Raw genomic sequence first — 18235 nt, forward strand, 5'->3', positions numbered from 1 at the left:
CAAAAAGATTATGTTGAGCACTTTTAACCTACTCTAGGCTTTATGCTTAACACTTTGCCCCCTTTTACTGATAATCTGAGAACTTGTGAAAATGCCTTCCTTCAAGAGTGTTTTCAAGTCTTGAAGTTGCACTGTGTTCTAGAGTGAATGTAAATGCAAATATATATATATTTTTTTTCGGTCTTAGGCACTCAGCCACTCATTCTCCACAGAAATCTCACCAGTGTGGGTACTGCGAAAAGACCTTTCACAGGAAAGACCATCTAAAGAATCATCTTCAGACTCATGACCCTAACAAGATGGCCTTCAAGTGCGAAGAGTGTGGCAAGAAGTACAACACCAAGCTAGGCTATAAGAGACACTTGGCTCTTCATGCAGCCACCAGTGGGGACCTTACCTGTAGGGTATGTGCCCAGGAGTTTGGCGGTACTGAAGTTTTGTTGGAACACCTCAAAAGCCATGCAGGAAAACCAACTGGCAATACCAAGGAAAAGAAACACAAGTGTGACCACTGTGAGCGTCACTTCTACACCCGTAAAGACGTGCGACGGCACATGGTAGTTCACACAGGCTGCAAAGACTTTCTGTGCCAGTTTTGTGCCCAGAGGTTTGGGCGGAAGGACCACTTGACTCGCCACACTAGGAAGACTCATCCACAAGAACTGCTGAAGAGCAGATTGCAGAATGGTGACTCAGTGGGTCTCCTTGACCAGCTTTTCCCATTCAGACTGAAGGAAGATGCTAGCATACTGTCCCCTTTTCCTGAAAGGGTCTCTGTGCAGAATGGGATTTTGAATAGTTCAGAATCGGAGGAATACAACTGTTCACATCTTCATTCCCAGCCAAGCTTACAAACCGCTCTTCCTCTGGAACCGTCTCATTTGCCAAGGATGGGCTGTGCAGACAGCCTTCCAGCTGTCCATCCCACACCATGCTCCACAGCCGTTCCTGCCAACCTGAACCTTCAGCAGCCTAATAAATATGACCTTAGTTCTACCTCATTTGCAGCAGGATCCCTCAAGACTCTACCGATAAAAGTGGATGTTAAAGGCTATAACATGCATCTTCCTGAGGACCTGCCGTTACCAGAACCTCAGTCTCTCCACAAAATCAGTCTGGAAGAAGCTTCCTCAGGGCCTGTAGGGGATACTAACAAGTACCCAATACACAAGGAGACAGAGGCAGCAGCTGAAACTACGAGCCTGCCTTTCATGGATCTCACTCATGTGATGAGTTTCTGGCAGCTCCCACCAAGTGACAACCAGAACACTACTGGGGACATGACAATGGCACTTGGTCCCGAGGAACCACCACCCAGGCTGAATGGCATTGGCCAACAGCAAGGTCTTCAGCTAGCAACTGGTGGGATGGCCATAAACCAGCTGCACCATCTTCCTCGTTCCTTTCCATCCACTACAAATTCTGTAACATTGCCTCATTTTCACCATGCCTTCAAATAACTATCACCATGGGGTTGCTTGTTTGTTTCGGGTTTTTTTCCCCTTCTTTTTAAAGACTGTGCTTCTTTCTTAAATCTGTTAGGATGGGGTAGTTTTGGTTTGGGTTTTTTTTTTGTTTTGTCTTGGTTTTGTTTTTTTTTTTAAGAAAAAACTGCCACAAATGTTTTCAAAGCACATTATGAACATGGTAGTTAAATTCAGGATGTTAATAAACGAGAAGCTCTATTTTTCATACTACTATTAGTTTTTTAGCATATGACAATAGTAGAACTAACATATTTCCCTCAACACCTTCTCTATTTTTGTTTCTTACCTTTCAGGCAAACAACTGAATAAATATCTTCAATGATAGCAAAGGATCATAACAGGCGCAAAAAAACTATGGCTACTGCAGTAGGAGAAATAGGGTTAGGGTGAATGGGAAGAAGGGGGAAATCACAGGAAAAACAATTTTAATGAGACATAAATCACAGCAAATTTATACACATGGCAAATGTAACGAACTATTTATCAACATCACATAGATTTCTGTTAAGCACTTAATTACTGAACTTTATTAATTTTTAATTTAAATCAGAATCATTCCAAGAGTAAATCTTACCTCCTGTTTCACTTTTTTATAAATGAAGAAGATCACTATTGTGATTACATTTAACTAAATTTTTGTTTTCTGAGGTGCACTTCAGCTGTGTGTATTTCATGTATTTTTTCCTTGGGGCTGGAAATAACTACCACTTCTGCATGACTGTTTAAGAACTGATGTCTTGTACATGTGCAGTTTTCAGAATGGGAAGTGAATTGTCTCAAAGGTTAAAGCAAAACATTAATTTTCACTTAGAGCTGGATCTGGCAAGGTATCAGACACTGGGCTTTCACTCTAGTAAAGCACTTAAGCATTTGCTTAAATTTAAGCATATGTTATCCCATTGGGTCAACAAGTTGATTCATTTAACACTCAATAAAAAATAATGTTTCCTAGCGAAGAGGCCTTTATTCAGCTTCTGTTGATAAAAGTGGCCTTTGTTTAGTCTGGAAAATGATTATTCATCATAGCCAGCCGAAATGTGGATCCCTTCACAGAGGCCACCCGTGGCCAGGCAGCCTGCCCAGGGGAGCCTGCGATCAGGTGAGACCTCTGTAGGGGCATGTCCATATGCAGAAGGGTTGTGGTGATGAGCTCATGCTTGGCCCTGTTCAAAACCAGGTTATGAACCTGCCTCCCAAGTGTCACCTGAAATTAGTGGGTGTGATTGAGGCCATTTTAATTGCAGGGGTTTATCTCAGTAGCCTTGGGACAACTGCAGTTGGACTTCCAGCCTTTGTTTCTTTCAGACCAGAACCACGGGGACTTATGTTTGTTTCCTGGAGCGAACTGTCCGTGTACATTTCCAATTGAGGGTGTTTTGGTGTGACAGTCCTAGCACCTTGTTAGGAAAGTTTTTTTTTTCCCTAGATTTCCAGAAGCAGACACGCAGCTACAGATTCCAGAAGTTTTTCTTAAATAATTAAATAATTTCTAAAGCATAGCATGGAGAGAAGCTTGAGTTGCGTGCCTCTGGAAGAGGGACCCTGAGCAAGGAAGATCCCGGGCAATTGTAAATCTAAACTTCCTATCCCTTGTGCATCAATTTGGGCCAATTGTAAAATCAGAGTTTGGGGGCTCCCCATTCTTCAGTGGATCTCTTAATTTTCATCTGGTGGGCTGTTTCTTATCTCTGTGGGTAGTTGTTTCTCTTTTACTTAACTGGATGTCAATACTAGGTCCTGTCCATCAGTTGCTATTTTACACCTGCAGCTGGGGAGATAAATAAGTCCTTGACAATAGTCGAAACATTCTTCTGTGTCTCATCTTCTTTTAGACTTGCTGTTCTGTTTCTTTACTTTTATCTAGGGATACATCTTCTGCTGATAATCAGAAGCTCCCTTATCTTCTTCTTTGAACAGACTTGGGGGGCCTTTTTGCTTAACAAGGCAGAAAGTTTGAAAGTTCACAACTTGCGGCCTAAGCAAACTTAGGTACTTATGCTGAGCAAGTTCTATATAAGCAGTTTCTAAAAAAGTTCTGTAAAAAGCAGTATACCAAATAATTCAATAAGCTAAAGCAGTCTATTTCTTAACAACCTAGCGCTTAAACTAGCAGAAATTGCAAAAGTCACATCTCCTAGTAGATGACATTATCAAAAGACCACAGTTTACTTTATTGACTAACCCGTGCTTATTAAAAAAAATAATCCTGGTTTTAGTGGATGATGCAATTACTAATGGATCCTGTTGTAGCTAAAACAGATTAAATTCTCAAACCCTGAGTGAGCTTATTTTCTTCTCCACCATTAGTGACAGGAATATTTTGAGACAGCTTCAAATATAAAATATTTTTAAATGATTGCTGTTTTGCTGTTAATGAACTGCAATGACACTGTACAACTACAACAAGCTGAATATACATAAAAGTTTATCAGTACTTGGATTAAGTAAAGGTCGTATTAGTTCAGTCAATGTGAGAATGTGTTTTTCAGATACACACTAAGGTATTTAAGAAAATTTTTTACATAAGGCAAGCCAGAAGGAATTTTAAGGTAATTCTCGTAATGACAACAGCAGGAAGAAGAGCAGGTGCTGCATTGTCATGCCCAGTTAGCAGTTATTTAAATGGCAAGTTCCAGAACAGGGAAAAGGTTACAAACAGTGTTACGTGCACATTCTACAGCTAGGCTTGTATTTCCATCCGGACTTGGAAAGGTGTGTGTATATGTTCACATATTGAATTGTTTTCATTGTTCATGCCAATTGTGTCCACCTGTCTTGCTCCAAGCCTTTACTTGGGAAAAAAAAAAGCAAACCCACAAATTTTGTAGCACTGCCAGATCATATATTGTTAATGGACAGTTTGTCATTTTGGTTTGTGCTTCTATAGGAGATGTAACTAATTACTGGATTACTTGTCTTTGGATTAAAATGTGATGTTAAAAAGAAAACATTATGCAAACACTGAGCCAGATGGGCACCCACTTTTTTGAGGTGCCGGACTGTAGCTCTGAGCTGCCAAGAGAGAGTTGCTGCCTGACCTCAGCATCTTCTGAAACATGGAAAGATGCATTGGTGAGAGATGCTTATCCTATGTAACTAGGAGTTATAAACCAGTGTGATATCTGGCAGCTAAACAACAGAATTACTATAATGAAATGATACTGTAAAAATAGAGAAACTTAGCATTTGATCTCATATCAAAAACAAACAAAAAAGTGTACTCATTTTATGAAAAGAAAAAAAAAAAAGAAATCATGTAAACCTGCTGAAAAAATGTTGAGGAGCCAAAACTACACTCCTGCACTGTTCCCACCCCCTATCAGAAGCCATGTTTCATTTAATTTTACTTTGGTTTTATTTACCAACTGTTCCTGTTGGGACTCCCCATTTTCTTAACCAATGAGTTGTTGCTAATTTTCAAGAGTTTTTCCCAGCCAGTCTAAAATAGGATGGTAAGTTCCATATATTAATGACTGATTCATTTTTCTGCTAGCAGAATTTTAAAATACTCTTCTTGAATACATCATTCCTGTCCCTATAATTATGTTTTCTGTAGGGCACTGAAAAATGAACTGTTGAATCCATACCAAACAGCTCTACACAAAGAGAAATAAGGGGGGGACCCCAAACACAACATTTGCTTTAACTTTTGAGGGTTCATTTACTAAGGTATAAAAGAAAACAGCTGTGATAACATTGAACAAGACAGTTTGGCATGGGGTTGGTTTGGTTCTCCCTCCTGCCCGCGCCCCGGACCTCCTTCCTGGTTTGAAAAAAAGGCCAAGAAGCTCCATTTTAATACATTTGGGCTGATTTTATGCCCATTGTTTCTAAGACAGTCTAGCTATAGGAGTTACACGTGCTTCAGTGTTATCCTTTCTATATCTAAATACCGTTAGCTACAGCCTAGAGTAGAGTTTAATTACACTTTGTAAAGTCTGATATTTATTATTGCTGTTTCCAACTACTTTTCGTCTTCATTTACTCTATAAACATTTACTATGCAAGAACATTCCGTATGGATTTTAATTGAAAGCTTTGTTGAGCTAAAAAAAAATCAAAAAAATCAAACAAACAACCCCAACATAGTGCGATATTGAAAGTTTATGCAAAGTGATCCAAGGTAATAAATCAGATGGCCAAAAAAATAAGAAAAGGATATGCCTCCACAATATTTCTGTCTTAGCCATCAATTTGTAAAAGCAATTGAGGTTTTTAGTGGAACAGTAATACAAGCCAACAAGGAAACACCAATCAAATACCTCAAAGGAACTATGGGGTGTTCTTCTAAGAAGTTGACGTGACCAACAGCTCAGCTGAAGTGCCTCTACACCAATGCACACAGCATAGGAAACAAACAGGAGGAGTTGGAAGCCACCATGCTGCTAGAAAGCTACGACTTGGTTGCCATTATTGAAACTTGGTGGGCCGAATCCCATGACTGGAGTGCAGTGATCGATGGCTACAGGCTGTTCAGAAAGCACAGGCGAGGAAGAAAGGGTGGAGGGGTGGCTGGCTACATCAAGAGGTGGATGGAGTGTGAAGAGCTGCCTCTGAAGAACGGCCATGAGCAGAGGGCTGGAGCATCTCTCCTATGAGGACAGGCTGAAAGGGGTTGTTCAGCCTGGAGAAGGGTCTGGGAAGACCTTATTGCAGACCTCTAGAACCTAAAGGGGCCTACAAGAAAGATGGGGAGAAACATTTTAGCAGGACCTGTTGTGATAGGACGAGGGGTAATGTTTTTAAATTAACAGAGGGGAGATGCAGGCTGGATACGAGGAAGAAATTTTTTACAATGAGGGTGGTGAAACACTGGCCCAAGTTGCCCAGAGAGGTGGTAGACACCCCATCCCTGGAGACATCCCAGGCCAGGCTGGACGGGGCTCTGAGAAACCTGATTTGGTTGAAGATGTCCCTGCTCATGGCAGGGGGAGTTGGACTAGGTGACCTTTGAATGTCCCTTCCAACCCAAACCATTCTATGTTTCTGTGATAAGAATGAGATTTGGTTTTAGTTAGTCTGCACTTGAAGTGCTTTGAAGCTGATGCACAGCATACATGGCATTTATCACTTACAAATCACTATCGTTTGTTGTTTACTGGGAGATTCTATTAAATATATACACAAAATTCAAAAAATGTTCCTTCATTTTGTTCAACGTATCAAGCAAAACATTAGGGGAAAAAAATCATATGATTCTGGATCTTCCTACATTTTGTTAAAAGCATTGAATGAACCATGGGCAACATCCATCCCCACAGACGCAATCATTTAATTAAATTTTGGCAACTGACACAAGTAAACAGGGGATCAAGGGGAAAAATGGTGGATTTCAGTTTGCTTATTTTATTGAGTGTGGCAGCTGTAGCACTTGGGGTGGAAGAGGTGCTGGAAAATTGTGTTGTTTAAGGTCTTCTGTAGTGCTTCAGAAGAAAACCATAACACAGCCTTGCAGACCAGCCACTGTTATCTTCTGTTGCGCATTTGCGATCTGAAAGCAGCACCAAGTCATATAGTTGCTATTTATATACAATTAGCTTTTATATTTTACTCCATTTTACTTAAGAAGATTAAACCTCGATCCCTAGTAAAGGTGATGGAGGAGCTCACCCCAGAAACCATTTAAAGGCACATTAAGGATGAAAACATTTATTTGCACCACTCAAAGCCAGTTTCTCTTGCCTGGTTTCTCAGCTAAAAAGCACTTTTGCTTTGCGCTGGAACTGAGTTCTCAGTAGCCCAAAGTGCTCTGTAAAGCATCTGTGAAGCTTAAGTTTTACGAAAAATTGAGCAGTTGCCAACAGCCCAGCACCTACAAGCGCACCCAGGCCAGTCACTTCCACCGTTCCCGGGGACATACAGGACTCTCTCCTATATTTTGGACGCTAGTGTGGATGTCTGTCGTGGGGACCTGCTGCAGGCAGAGACTGTCCCAAGCCTCCGTAAACTGTCTGCAACTACAACCCCAGTGATACCTGGACTCGCCAGTGTCACTAGGGAAAGAGGCATCTCCGCTCCAAGTCTGTCAAGCCCTGAGTTTCAGAGTTCAGTGGCTAAACTTGGAGAATGGTGATGGTATCAATAAATCCTTGTTGCTGGCATGCAAGATGCTGCTTGGTTACTTGTGACTGTTAACAATGTAATGACTCATGGTTACCTGGGGAGTGGAGAACGCCAGATGAGACCACTGGGTACTGTCAACAGTTTGTCCTGTAGCTGGCAAAATCAAGCAGGTAGGTAGAGTTGATGGCACAGTGGACTGAACACTTTGCAGATTTCCCCACAGTTGAAGGTACTTAGTCACTGACCAGCAGCAAACAAGGACAGCAAAACTCCACATAGAAGGAGCCAGCAAAGACTTTGAATGTGAGTCTCTGCAACAGACTGTTCTGTGCATATTACTGTTTATCTCACATTCTGAGCATCCTTAGAAGCTCATCTCGCAGGCTTGCCAGCTACAGGGAATCCATCTTGGCCACATTCTCTGCCAGGATCTCATTTTCTGCAGTGGCATGCATCTCACGGGGGTGTGAGATGCTGATCATTTGAGCCATCCCCTTGTACGACAGCACCACGACCACCTCAAGCAGGAGCTGGAAGGCCTTCTTGCTGCTCTGACACAGCTCTGCGTGGCCCAAGATGGGAGCAACCCTGATTGCATGGTCTGAAGAGCAGAAGAACCAAACATCATTGTCTGGGAAAGTTAACACTAGGGAGAAGGAAGAACCTCCACACTGTCACCCTGACATAGTGATTATTGAAACAGACGCTGGCATCTTCCTCACTTGTACAACAGAAGCACAACCTGAGAGGACAAGACCTGCTAGAGAGGTTTGCATTATCAAGAAACAAATCCTCCCAAGATGGCTGTTAATGCAGGACACAGTCACTGCCTACTTGAATTGAAGCTGCTCCAAACCAAACAACATTTAACACCAAAATAAATCTTCTCAGCAGCCTACGCTGGGGACGTGAGGAGCTTTGCGAAAATTTCCAGTGCAATTGATTGCTTTAATTAATACAAAGTAGTTCATACTGCAAACACTGCAACAGGAAATTGTATATACACAAAAGCAAATGAGGTCCTCTTATGTTAGAATGTTGAAATAAAGATTTATTTCTTACCCAGACTCTCCTGAAGCCTTTTTTCCAGGAGGTACATCTGAAGCTTTTCTGGTTTGCTGCAGTATTCCTGGAGAGGTCTCTGCATATTCAAAAAAAAAAAAGCCATAAAAAATTATAACCTACATGAGTTCAACATAAAACGCAGAAATGCAGGGATCAAAGATACTGATGCGGAGAGCAGTATGTGTTATCATTCACAGGTTACACTACACATAACCATTAAAATAACTTTATAAAACATCTTCTAAACATAGACTGAGTACTGGTCATGATTACTGGTACTAATGAGTGCTAGCAAACATACTACATGGTATGTGGCTTAGAGGGAGCTGTTCTAGGCATGTGGTGGTGTTAATTTTAAGGCTGAATCAACAGGGGGAATGTCACGTGGAGTAAACAACATACAAAAGCTTGATACTTCATCTAAATGGACTTAAGATACAAATGGAATAAATCCTCACATGAAAGATTAAAGGTGACGGAGTCCTTTATGGGGCAGAAGGAACCTCACACACAGACCCCGTATTTTAGGTCTATATAGACACTTCTGTTTGAGGACCTCTAATTGAAAAGGCTAAGAAGCCCCTCCTGACAGCCCACATGAAAACTTCTGTGTGCACACACAGCATGATGGATCAGGATAATGACCTGGAAGGCCATTCAATATCAACAACATTCACTTGGAAGTTTTTGACCCTTCTCATTTCTAACAAGTATTGTATGGAAGTGAATTTAGGATTTCATGTCAAGGTCTGGACTTGTAAAAAATATTTTAAAAATTTCAAACTTTATCAGAAAAGTGGATTCCAAAGCTTAGAATCTGCTTTGAAAATGCTGCCTTCACCTCAAATACATCAGAGCTTGTTATAAGAAAAACATAAATATCACTAAATTAACTTGTTACCTGGCTTAGGTTTGTCTGTATGGGCACCTTCTTGTACTCTCTTCTGAAGTGATAACACGGCAGGTGTTAAGGTTGGGGGTTTCCTCTGAGCCACTGGTTGCTTGCCCTAGTAAAAGAAGATGCACAATCTGCACTTAACTCTAGCAAGGAGCTTATGAGCACAAAATCACTGTTGAAGCAGTGCTAGGAAGGAGCAGGAAAAAGGTGTACCTTTACCACTTGGAAGCAATTTGCCTGCCCAAAATAGATAAAAGAATAATAAGATTTTCAAATATCTTTAAAAAAAAAGAAAAAAAAAAAACAGGAAAAAAAGAACTCTCCTAAAGGAACTGTTTACATTTTTTTTTTCTGTAATAAAATAGGAGCTCACCTACAGATACTACCAATCAACTCCACTTTTCTGATTTCGCAAAGGGGCTTAGCCCTTTGGCCTTGTGTCTAGTGACCAGGGAGTAAATCAGCTGCACATTTCCAGGGCACAGCAAACCTGCAAACAGCAGGGAGCCCTAACGATCAGGAAGAACTTTCTCTCTATTGCAAAAGCTGCCAGGTTTCTGCTTCCCTACAGCTGTTACCCAGGAATCTAATTGCAGAAAAGTCTGAAGAAATCGTTGTCCAACTTTTTCATATTATCATATTCTGTTGCTTTTTAGATCAAAGGGCTCCAGTTTCAGGGAACTCCTAGCTAATGTCCAGCACTTATCTCAAGAGTTTATCAACTTTCTTGGAATCTCAAGTTTTATATTGATATAGGTCTTTACTCACCATAAATTACAGATTGGCAAATCTGCCTCCAGGACAAGACAAGTGTGACTGTGTTTCCTTACCAAAGCCTGTCTGGTGGTCTTAGCGGCGAAGGCACGGCGAATAGCTTGTTCTTCACAAAACTTTATGTGCCTCTGTGCTGCAGCCTCATTAAATCTTCTTGAGCAGTGTGGGCACTGAATATAGTCTGGCCATAAGAAAGGAACAACTTGTGTCATCGTTTATACACTATAGGAGAAGAATTGCTCTGCTTTACTGGAGCGCTCAAGATGAAGTTCAAAAACTGGCTCCATCAGCAGGTGACCATGGTGAGTTCCCATCAGCTCCAAAATACAAACTAAGGAGAACTACAAAAATCTCCTCTAGAGAAGCACTTTGGATCATGAAATACATGTGTACGGTATTAACCTAGCAAACAATAATTGCTTTCAGAAATAAATCCCTGGGGATTAGTAAAAGCAGGTTTTACTATCTTTGTCCTATTCCCATGCCCAGCCTCGCAATTAACAAGTCTGCAGAAAAAGCATTATTTAAAAATTCGTAGAGTAGTCAAACCCCACTATTTTAGACTGCTTTTGAAGACTGGTCATTGAGATTGCTATTTGGCAAAACACCACTTAAGAAGTTGTGTCCTGCCAGCTAAGGTACATCCAAGAGCCTGGTTTCTGGGTGTGAAGCAGCATCATGAAAAACACAGAGCAGTCCTTCCTAGAGTTGTTTTTGACAGTGTTATAGTCCTGATTTCTGCTAAAAGCTATTCAGTAGCTTTTAGCACTGGCACAGTCCTACTCGTCTCAATGAAGGATGTTCAGAGTCAACACAGTTACATTCAGCCCTCACACTGCCCTTGACATTCTCAGACCTTTCCTCCCCATCCTGTGCCTTTTACAAGAGCATCCCAAGTGTCCTTATCCTAATATCACAGATATAACATCTTGACAAATAATTTCTCTCAATAATGGCCCAGCAAAGATGGCCCAAGCAGCCCCCAAAAGCCAGCCCTGGACCAGCAAAGTGGGCAAAATGGTTCTGAATGCAGAGGATGGGAGGAGGAGGCAGAGCAGATGCCTGGCTTCGGGGGGGCCGGCAGGGTACCTGGCACTTCAGGGGAGAATGGGAAGCTTTGGGCTCTATTTGGAGGAGGAAGAGAGGGAAGAGTAATATCTCTCTCTCCTCCCCACAATCCATCTTCTTTCTTTCCCATCCTGTCATTTAGGATATACATCCTCACTAGCCTCCTCAGGGATTTGTCTTCCCTAAAAAGCAGTTCTCCGGTTCCTTTCTCCACAACTACAGCAGCTCTTGCACAACTTGGTTTCCTCCAAAAGGGAGAATGAAAGGGAGGGGTATGCTTAGAGTCAGGCGAGAAATAACAGGGTCATTAAAGTATGCAGCAGTGGAAATTCAGAGAAGAGCTTGACCCCAATCAAGGAAGGAAGATGGGTCCTGCTGCTTACACAGCATTGCCATAGTCCGGAAGGGGAGAAAGGCTGGAATCACGGCAGCTGTTTTTGCCTTCATCAGTCACAAATTCCTGCTCTGGAAGTGAGCCCAGAGAGCGCCGCCCCCCCCTTCCTCTCCTGCCCTCTACCTTCCTAACACAGGCAGGATTCCAAGACCTTTTCCAAGATTGCTTCCATGTTTCATAAATCACTTAATCATGAGAAATAGTTGTTCTATGTGCATCTTTTTGGATCTGTATCTTCTAACACAGTGAGCTCTGTTCAGAGACCACACCTGGTATTAGTAGTAAACCAGACACATATTTTTCTGACTGACTTCCCCTATCTGCACAGTTGGGTGGGGGACAGTGGAAAAGCCACCACATGGGGATGGGAAAACCTATGTGCGCTAGAGTTGTTTTGAATGGTGAGGGGATGCACTTCACCTTCTGTTATATCACGGTACAGCCTGCACTAGAAATCAGGCACCTCGACTCTCCCTGAAAAGCAGTAATATCAAATGCCAAACTTGCTGCCTTTAAATTTAAAAAATATTTAGTTTTCTTCCCCATCACCTCTGCATTGCACTCCTACTCAATTTAAGCCAAGAAATACAGCTGAAAAACAGAGAGTACAGAGGGAATTAATGTTCATGTTGTGTTGTGCTGGGGGGTGCAAAACTGAAGCCCAGCTGTGAATAATTAGAGTTCACTGCACTGCACTGATCAGTACAAGATCAGTAATAAGATAAACGAGACCACAAACCTGGATTGATGCTTGGTGGGGGAGGAGGTGGAAGGGGGCGGCCCTCCTTCAGAGCTTTTGTGACTTGCTTGGCTGATCTAATAGCATTAATAAAATCCTCATGGTGCTGCCTCCAGTTAGATTTTTTCTGTGGCTGATTCTGTAATGGAAACAAAGGAGGACACAAACTATATTTCCTTCTTGCAAGGGATGGAGAAAAATCTTGAAGGTTATTCCTCTCTGAGGGAAAGAAAAAATATTTTGAAAGGTGTAGGAAAGCTGATTTAGCCCTTTGCTGTCTATTGACAGCAGCAGAAGATAGACGAAAGAATAATGCCTTCAAACAAACTCTCTGGTCGTGTCAGACCAAAGGATGCTTAAGAGGGAATAGAAAAGATACTGTGACCAACACCTTCCCTCATCAGATTCTTCTTCTTGCTTTAAACCTTTGTGCATTTCTGTTCCTTTCCACAACTGACTTTAAATGACATTTTATAACAGCAGCCTGCATGGATGCCAGATCAGCTGTGATTTGGCATCTCTGAGTAAAACTATACAGGTGTATATACATGTGTATTACCCTCCTCCTCAGGAGACCTTAAGTCTCCCCTCCCTCCAGCTCTGTAAATAAGTTGTTACATTTAAATACATTTTTAAACCCCTTGAGTTCAACAGCTATGAAACTCCGTAGCTTGATCCATGGAAGATTTGGTGCTACTAACAGCTCTCAGGTTCAACCCGGGACATTTATGTACCAAACCATCTTGGATCATAGTCTTGCAAATTTAGGTGAAAAAGGAGCTGTCAGAGACTTACATAGGTGTCTTGATAGGACAAAGAGGAAACGGCCTCAAACTGTGTCAGGGGTGCTTCAGAGTTGATATTAGGAAATATTTCTTCACCAAAGGAGTTGTCAAGCATTGGAACAGGCTGCCCATGGAAGTGGTTGCATCACCATCCATGGAGGTGTTTAAAAGACCTGTGGAGGTGGCACTTAGGGACATGGTTTAGAGGTGGACTTGGCAGTGCTGGGTTAGTGTTTGGACTTGATGGTCTTAAAGGGCTTTTCCTACCTAAATGATTCTCTGATTCATAGCCTTTAAAATGAACATGTCCTAGAAGAGCAGAGACACTGATGTGCTCAGAGTAGTCATGATACCTACTGGTTTGGCTTCTGAACAGAGAAATATTCTCAAATACTAGCAGCACAGGGAGGGGCAGGAAAGAATTTGGCACTGAGTCAAGCACATGTGTGAAACTCATCCACAATATCCAGGTTTTGTCCCCAGAGGAAACCATAGCGTTACTGAATGAAAGACTTCATATCGAGATAACACAACGTGCTTCAATTTTAACTATACCTTTTGTGGGAGCTGCCTCCTCACAGTGGTGATTTCTCTTCCCTGCAGTCTCTGTTTCGAAGAGTTGAAGGGCTTGCGCTTCTTGTTGAAGACTTTCTTGCATATTGGATCGTGTCTCAGCTGGGATGCAAAGAAATGTGCTAAAGTCATGCTTTGTTAATGATAATTCCTTACACAGGCTTTAAAATTATTTCTGTTCAGGAGCAAGGCGCTGAAGCAGTATTTATTTCAGGTTCAGTTTAACTCCCAAAGGAGATTGGCAAAACTTTAAAAAGCTGTCCAAGAACAGCTGCAGTTCAACACAAATAAGACATAGAAGTCATTTCCAGTTTGTTCTGCTCAGCAACGTGCTGGAGGCCAGCAGAAATAATGATTTGCAGAGAAGAACACACTGACTCTGTGAATAGGAACAGTCCCACTGGATTTCTCCCCTCCGTTTTTCTTTCTTTCTTGGTCAAGGTGGAGAACAGACTGATCCTGTTCCAGGGGCAAATATTTACATTATTAGCTCTTTGAGTTTAGATAAGTATTCCAGACTAGGGGCTCCCCTGACAAACAGCAGCACCGTTCATCCCATCAACACCGCTGAAACAGTGACAGCCCCTGTCTGGAAGGGAGCAGCTGCTCACCAGCACACGTAACCTGACAATTCAGAAGGAAAAGTAGGGATACCACCTGCAGCTGAAAGCACACAGAAGTTTTAGGTATGTAGATAGCCAGTGCTGAATTCGTGGAAGAGACATGCCTCACAACAAAGGAGGCTTTAAGATTCAGAAGCATCTCAGATTTTAGCATCCACATCACTCTTCTACAACAGGATGATCAGTCTCCTTTGTGAGGAACACAGTGAAAGCAAGGGCCAGGCTATGCCCTCCCCCTTGTGCTGTAGACAACATCTATTTGAGCCCATCCACCGCTGGTAAAGACTCTGTTCCTATCTTCCTTTGCTTACTCCCCCTTTACTGTTCTCAGTTATTGTTCTTGATCTTCTCATTAATTTTTCTATGCCATGCACTCTCTTCCCACAGGAATTAAGCTGCTGCCCGAGGAAGGCATTTTGTTTACGGCTCAGCTGGGCCAAGAAGGATCTCCTTCTACCACAACACACATTTCTACATTATTGTTTCCCTCTGAACCTTTCTACTCCTGTGCTTCAAGTCCTTATCTTCTGTTTCTAGACATTTTTGACAGCAAACCAGAGAGGAGGATTCCTCTGCAGGACTGAGAGGGGAGCAGATCCCCTGTCTTGCCCACCAAAGGGCACATCAGTCCTGCATCGTCGGGGCACAGGAAGGCACTACAGGACTTGTCTCTTATGCTAGTCGTAGTGACAAGAACCTTCCCACCCCCAAAAAGAGCTGTGTTTTCAAACAATTTTGGTACATCAAACCACCATGTTCTCCGTGTATCTGATCAGGGATACCAAATGTAGAACTAACATGGGGTAGTTCCAACTTCATCCCAGTGTATTTTTGTTTGTTTTCTGTTCTGTCATAGGGCTGATCTGATCCACCACAGAGCCACAGGATCAGTAATACAAACTGAGGAGGGAGGGGTGCAGGCAGAGCACCCCCCCCTTGCAGAAAACCCCACCAGTCGGGTTGTGCCAGGCAAGCTGTGCAACCACCCATTTAGTCTGTAATCCGGGGATCAGGGAGGTCAGGGCGAATCTTTTCATTCACTTCAGCAGCTTTGGAACAGAGCCTGGTGCTCACATTACGCTGTCAAAGGGCCTACTTATCAGATGGTTTATTAGTCTGTTTTTCCCAGGAAGCCTGAAATAACAAATTCTGCCTAGAAACCTGGGACACAAAGGAAGCTTCAGGTCAGTAATTCATGTCTCACCAAGAGACAACATGTTACTTTGAATGCCATATATAGTAAACATCTGGTTTTGGACAAGCAGGTAAATTAAGACAGTGCAAGATTGCAGATTAAGCCACAATATTTCTGTGCATACTCATTAATTCTCTAATCAGGTTTACTAATGAAAGCAGTTACTAGATCATTTGCTCTTTTCAACATCTTCAACCCATTTCTCCTCTAGTAGCCGCCACCTCCTTCTCCAGTGCTTACCACCTCTTCCAGCTAAATGAATTTGCATTCCCATTAAAAAAAAAAAAAAAGTGGGTTTTTTACCAGAACATCTTGGGCGAAACGTCTTCCACAGGTTGTACAGGGAATCAGATCTTGACTTCGGGCAGCTGTGTAAAATTCAAACCATGCAAGAACCTCAGTTACACACTACAGGACAACTCGACTACAGCAAAGTCAGCATTTGGATCAAGCCCTTGCTGAAACAGGATTTCGTTGTCAGAAAGGGATGTACATCTACAGCCATGTGCCAGGGCTCCCTTCTGCAGAACTACCTTATTTATCTTGTTCCTGTGAAGCATAAACTCTCCTTTACTATGACAGACAGCTTTTTGTTTTTAATGACTGTTCAGATATATCCTTTCACAATGACATCATGGTTGGGCAAGATGATAGATGAGTATTCAAGTTAATTGCTGCCTAAATTCAGGAGGGCAGGGGCTGGAAAGCAAGAGCAGGCAACCTGCACCTAGATTTATTCCCTTTTGTTTGTCAGTCATCAGGAAACAGCCATGCCCACTGATGGCTCAGGGTGAACCGCCATCCCAGAAAGTGGCACACCAAGTGTGACACAATCTTAATTCTTCAGACAGAATGTTTCCATGACACTGCACAGCATTCAAAGTTGATCTTACTTTGTAGGTATCAAAGTTGTGGGGCTTTTTTTTTGTTTTAAAATCAGTACTTTTTTGAAAAAGTAGGTTTTTAAGTTACATGGAAAGTAGTTTTTAGCCTGACTCCAATGGCAGTCACATATTCCCATTTCAGAGCAGGGACATTATTAAACAAAAACAGCTTTTAAGAAAACTTGAATAAAAACAAAGAGCTCTTTTCATGAGAGTTGTAACCTACACAGTCAAAGATTTCTCATTTCAGCGTTCCTTACCTGCTCCTCAGAAACAAAAGAAATCCTTGTCTTGCTGAGCAGAAGCAGATGTGTAACTGCTTTTCTTTCTTACCTTTTCCTTAGATTTTATCATACTCCGAGGCACAGAATTAAGGTTGCAAGTGTTTCATTGATTACAAGCGTAGAGGAACGAAGCATTTTTATAAGCTTTTTCTCTTATTCTATTGCCTCTGTTTCAATGTCTTTCTACTTTTGTTACAGAGCAACATCTTTGCGTGTGCCTGTGCTAAGTCTGGACTATACTCTTCTTTTCAAGGATCCTCCTTTTTCTCCGCCCTCTTTTTTATTCTGTTCTCATCCCCTCATAGTTTTGACTTAATTTTTTTTTAAAGGCATTTACATACAAGCACAGTATTACTGAATCAGCAATAAGAAATCAGGAAAAAGGACACTTTGTCACAAAAGATTAGTTACTTGGTACAACACCAGGTGAGTTAAGGACTAGTAAAGAATATGTGCACTGTTTTATTACTAAAGATTTTCCTTTTCAGTAAATCACAAATATCACATTTCACCCAAATCACTGAACAGCACCTGTTACTCACTTGCTTCATTTAACTCCATTCCTGGTACCCGACTCATCTTGATATAACAGTTCCTCAAATTTCTTCTGTGTTGTTGTCAGGAGCCATGAGGACGAGGTGGTCAGTCCTCATATTCAAAAACTCACTCTTCACGTTACCACGCATCAGCAATTACATAATCAACGATTATGACACATGCAGACCCTGCTTAAGCCTGTGAAACTGACGGAAACCAGTACAGCTAGCAGCTCAATGAAAACCCTGAAACTTTTTCTAATCTTACAGACTAGTCTACTGATTTAGTTAGGACAGACTCTTCAACAATTTTAGAAAATGAAGGCCTAACCTAGATGTGAATATTGTATTGACACTTCCGTTTCCTGAGCAGTGATCAAGAGACTTGTAGACTTAAATGCCTGGTTATTTCCTTCTCCCAAAACCATGTTACTTTATAAATTTAAATATATTATTGAAGCCCTTACCAATAAAAACAAGTACTTCGAATTGTTTTCTGTACATTAAAAGGCCTCATCAGTCCTTCTGTTAGCTTATCTCCATCTAGTATTCACAAAACTATTAAAGGAATATTTAAGATGCCTTGAACGTAGTAGCAGTCAAGCCACTCTACTGATGTGTTGGTTATTGTGTTCCTTACCAGTAAAGTGGTTAACTTTTAAACTAAAGGCAGAAGATTCCTCAGTATATAGTCCTAAAGACCTAAAGCTGAGGGTTTCTTAGTAATACGGGAGGACTGACTACAAATCCGATTCATTCCATTCTCATGTGTGGACTGGTCACTATCAGAGTAATTCACATGCGCAGTACAGAAATTTAAGATCACACCAAGCCTAAAGATACTGGCCCTCTGCTCATCTTCAGAAA

At 41.7% G+C, this 18235-nt stretch overlaps 2 protein-coding genes across 8 annotated transcripts in view; one reads left to right on the top strand and one right to left on the bottom strand.

Annotated features, from left to right (window-relative positions):
- PLAGL1 (PLAG1 like zinc finger 1) overlaps positions 1 to 6858 on the top strand; it is a 52214-nt gene extending 45356 nt beyond the window's left edge. For all 7 annotated transcript variants that reach the window (XM_082048628.1, XM_082048626.1, XM_082048629.1 and 4 more), the window contains one exon: positions 188 to 6858. In XM_082048628.1, coding sequence (XP_081904754.1) covers positions 188 to 1460 — 1273 coding nt within the window. In that variant the 3' untranslated portion in view covers positions 1461 to 6858. The remainder of the gene's footprint in view (positions 1 to 187) is intronic.
- A 1084-nt stretch (positions 6859 to 7942) lies between these two features.
- ZC2HC1B (zinc finger C2HC-type containing 1B) lies at positions 7943 to 17411 on the bottom strand (the record flags this gene model as incomplete). The annotated part of the gene is made up of 7 exons (XM_082048945.1): positions 7943 to 8151; positions 9517 to 9622; positions 10344 to 10468; positions 12489 to 12627; positions 13829 to 13948; positions 15968 to 16032; positions 17375 to 17411. The coding sequence occupies 7 exons, from the start codon at positions 17409 to 17411 to the stop codon at positions 7943 to 7945; spliced, it is 801 nt and encodes a 266-aa protein (XP_081905071.1).
- Positions 17412 to 18235: the final 824 nt, after the last annotated feature.

This window comes from Streptopelia decaocto (genome assembly GCF_964273445.1).
Source record: "Streptopelia decaocto genome assembly, chromosome: 3".
Classification (NCBI taxonomy): domain Eukaryota; kingdom Metazoa; phylum Chordata; class Aves; order Columbiformes; family Columbidae; genus Streptopelia; species Streptopelia decaocto.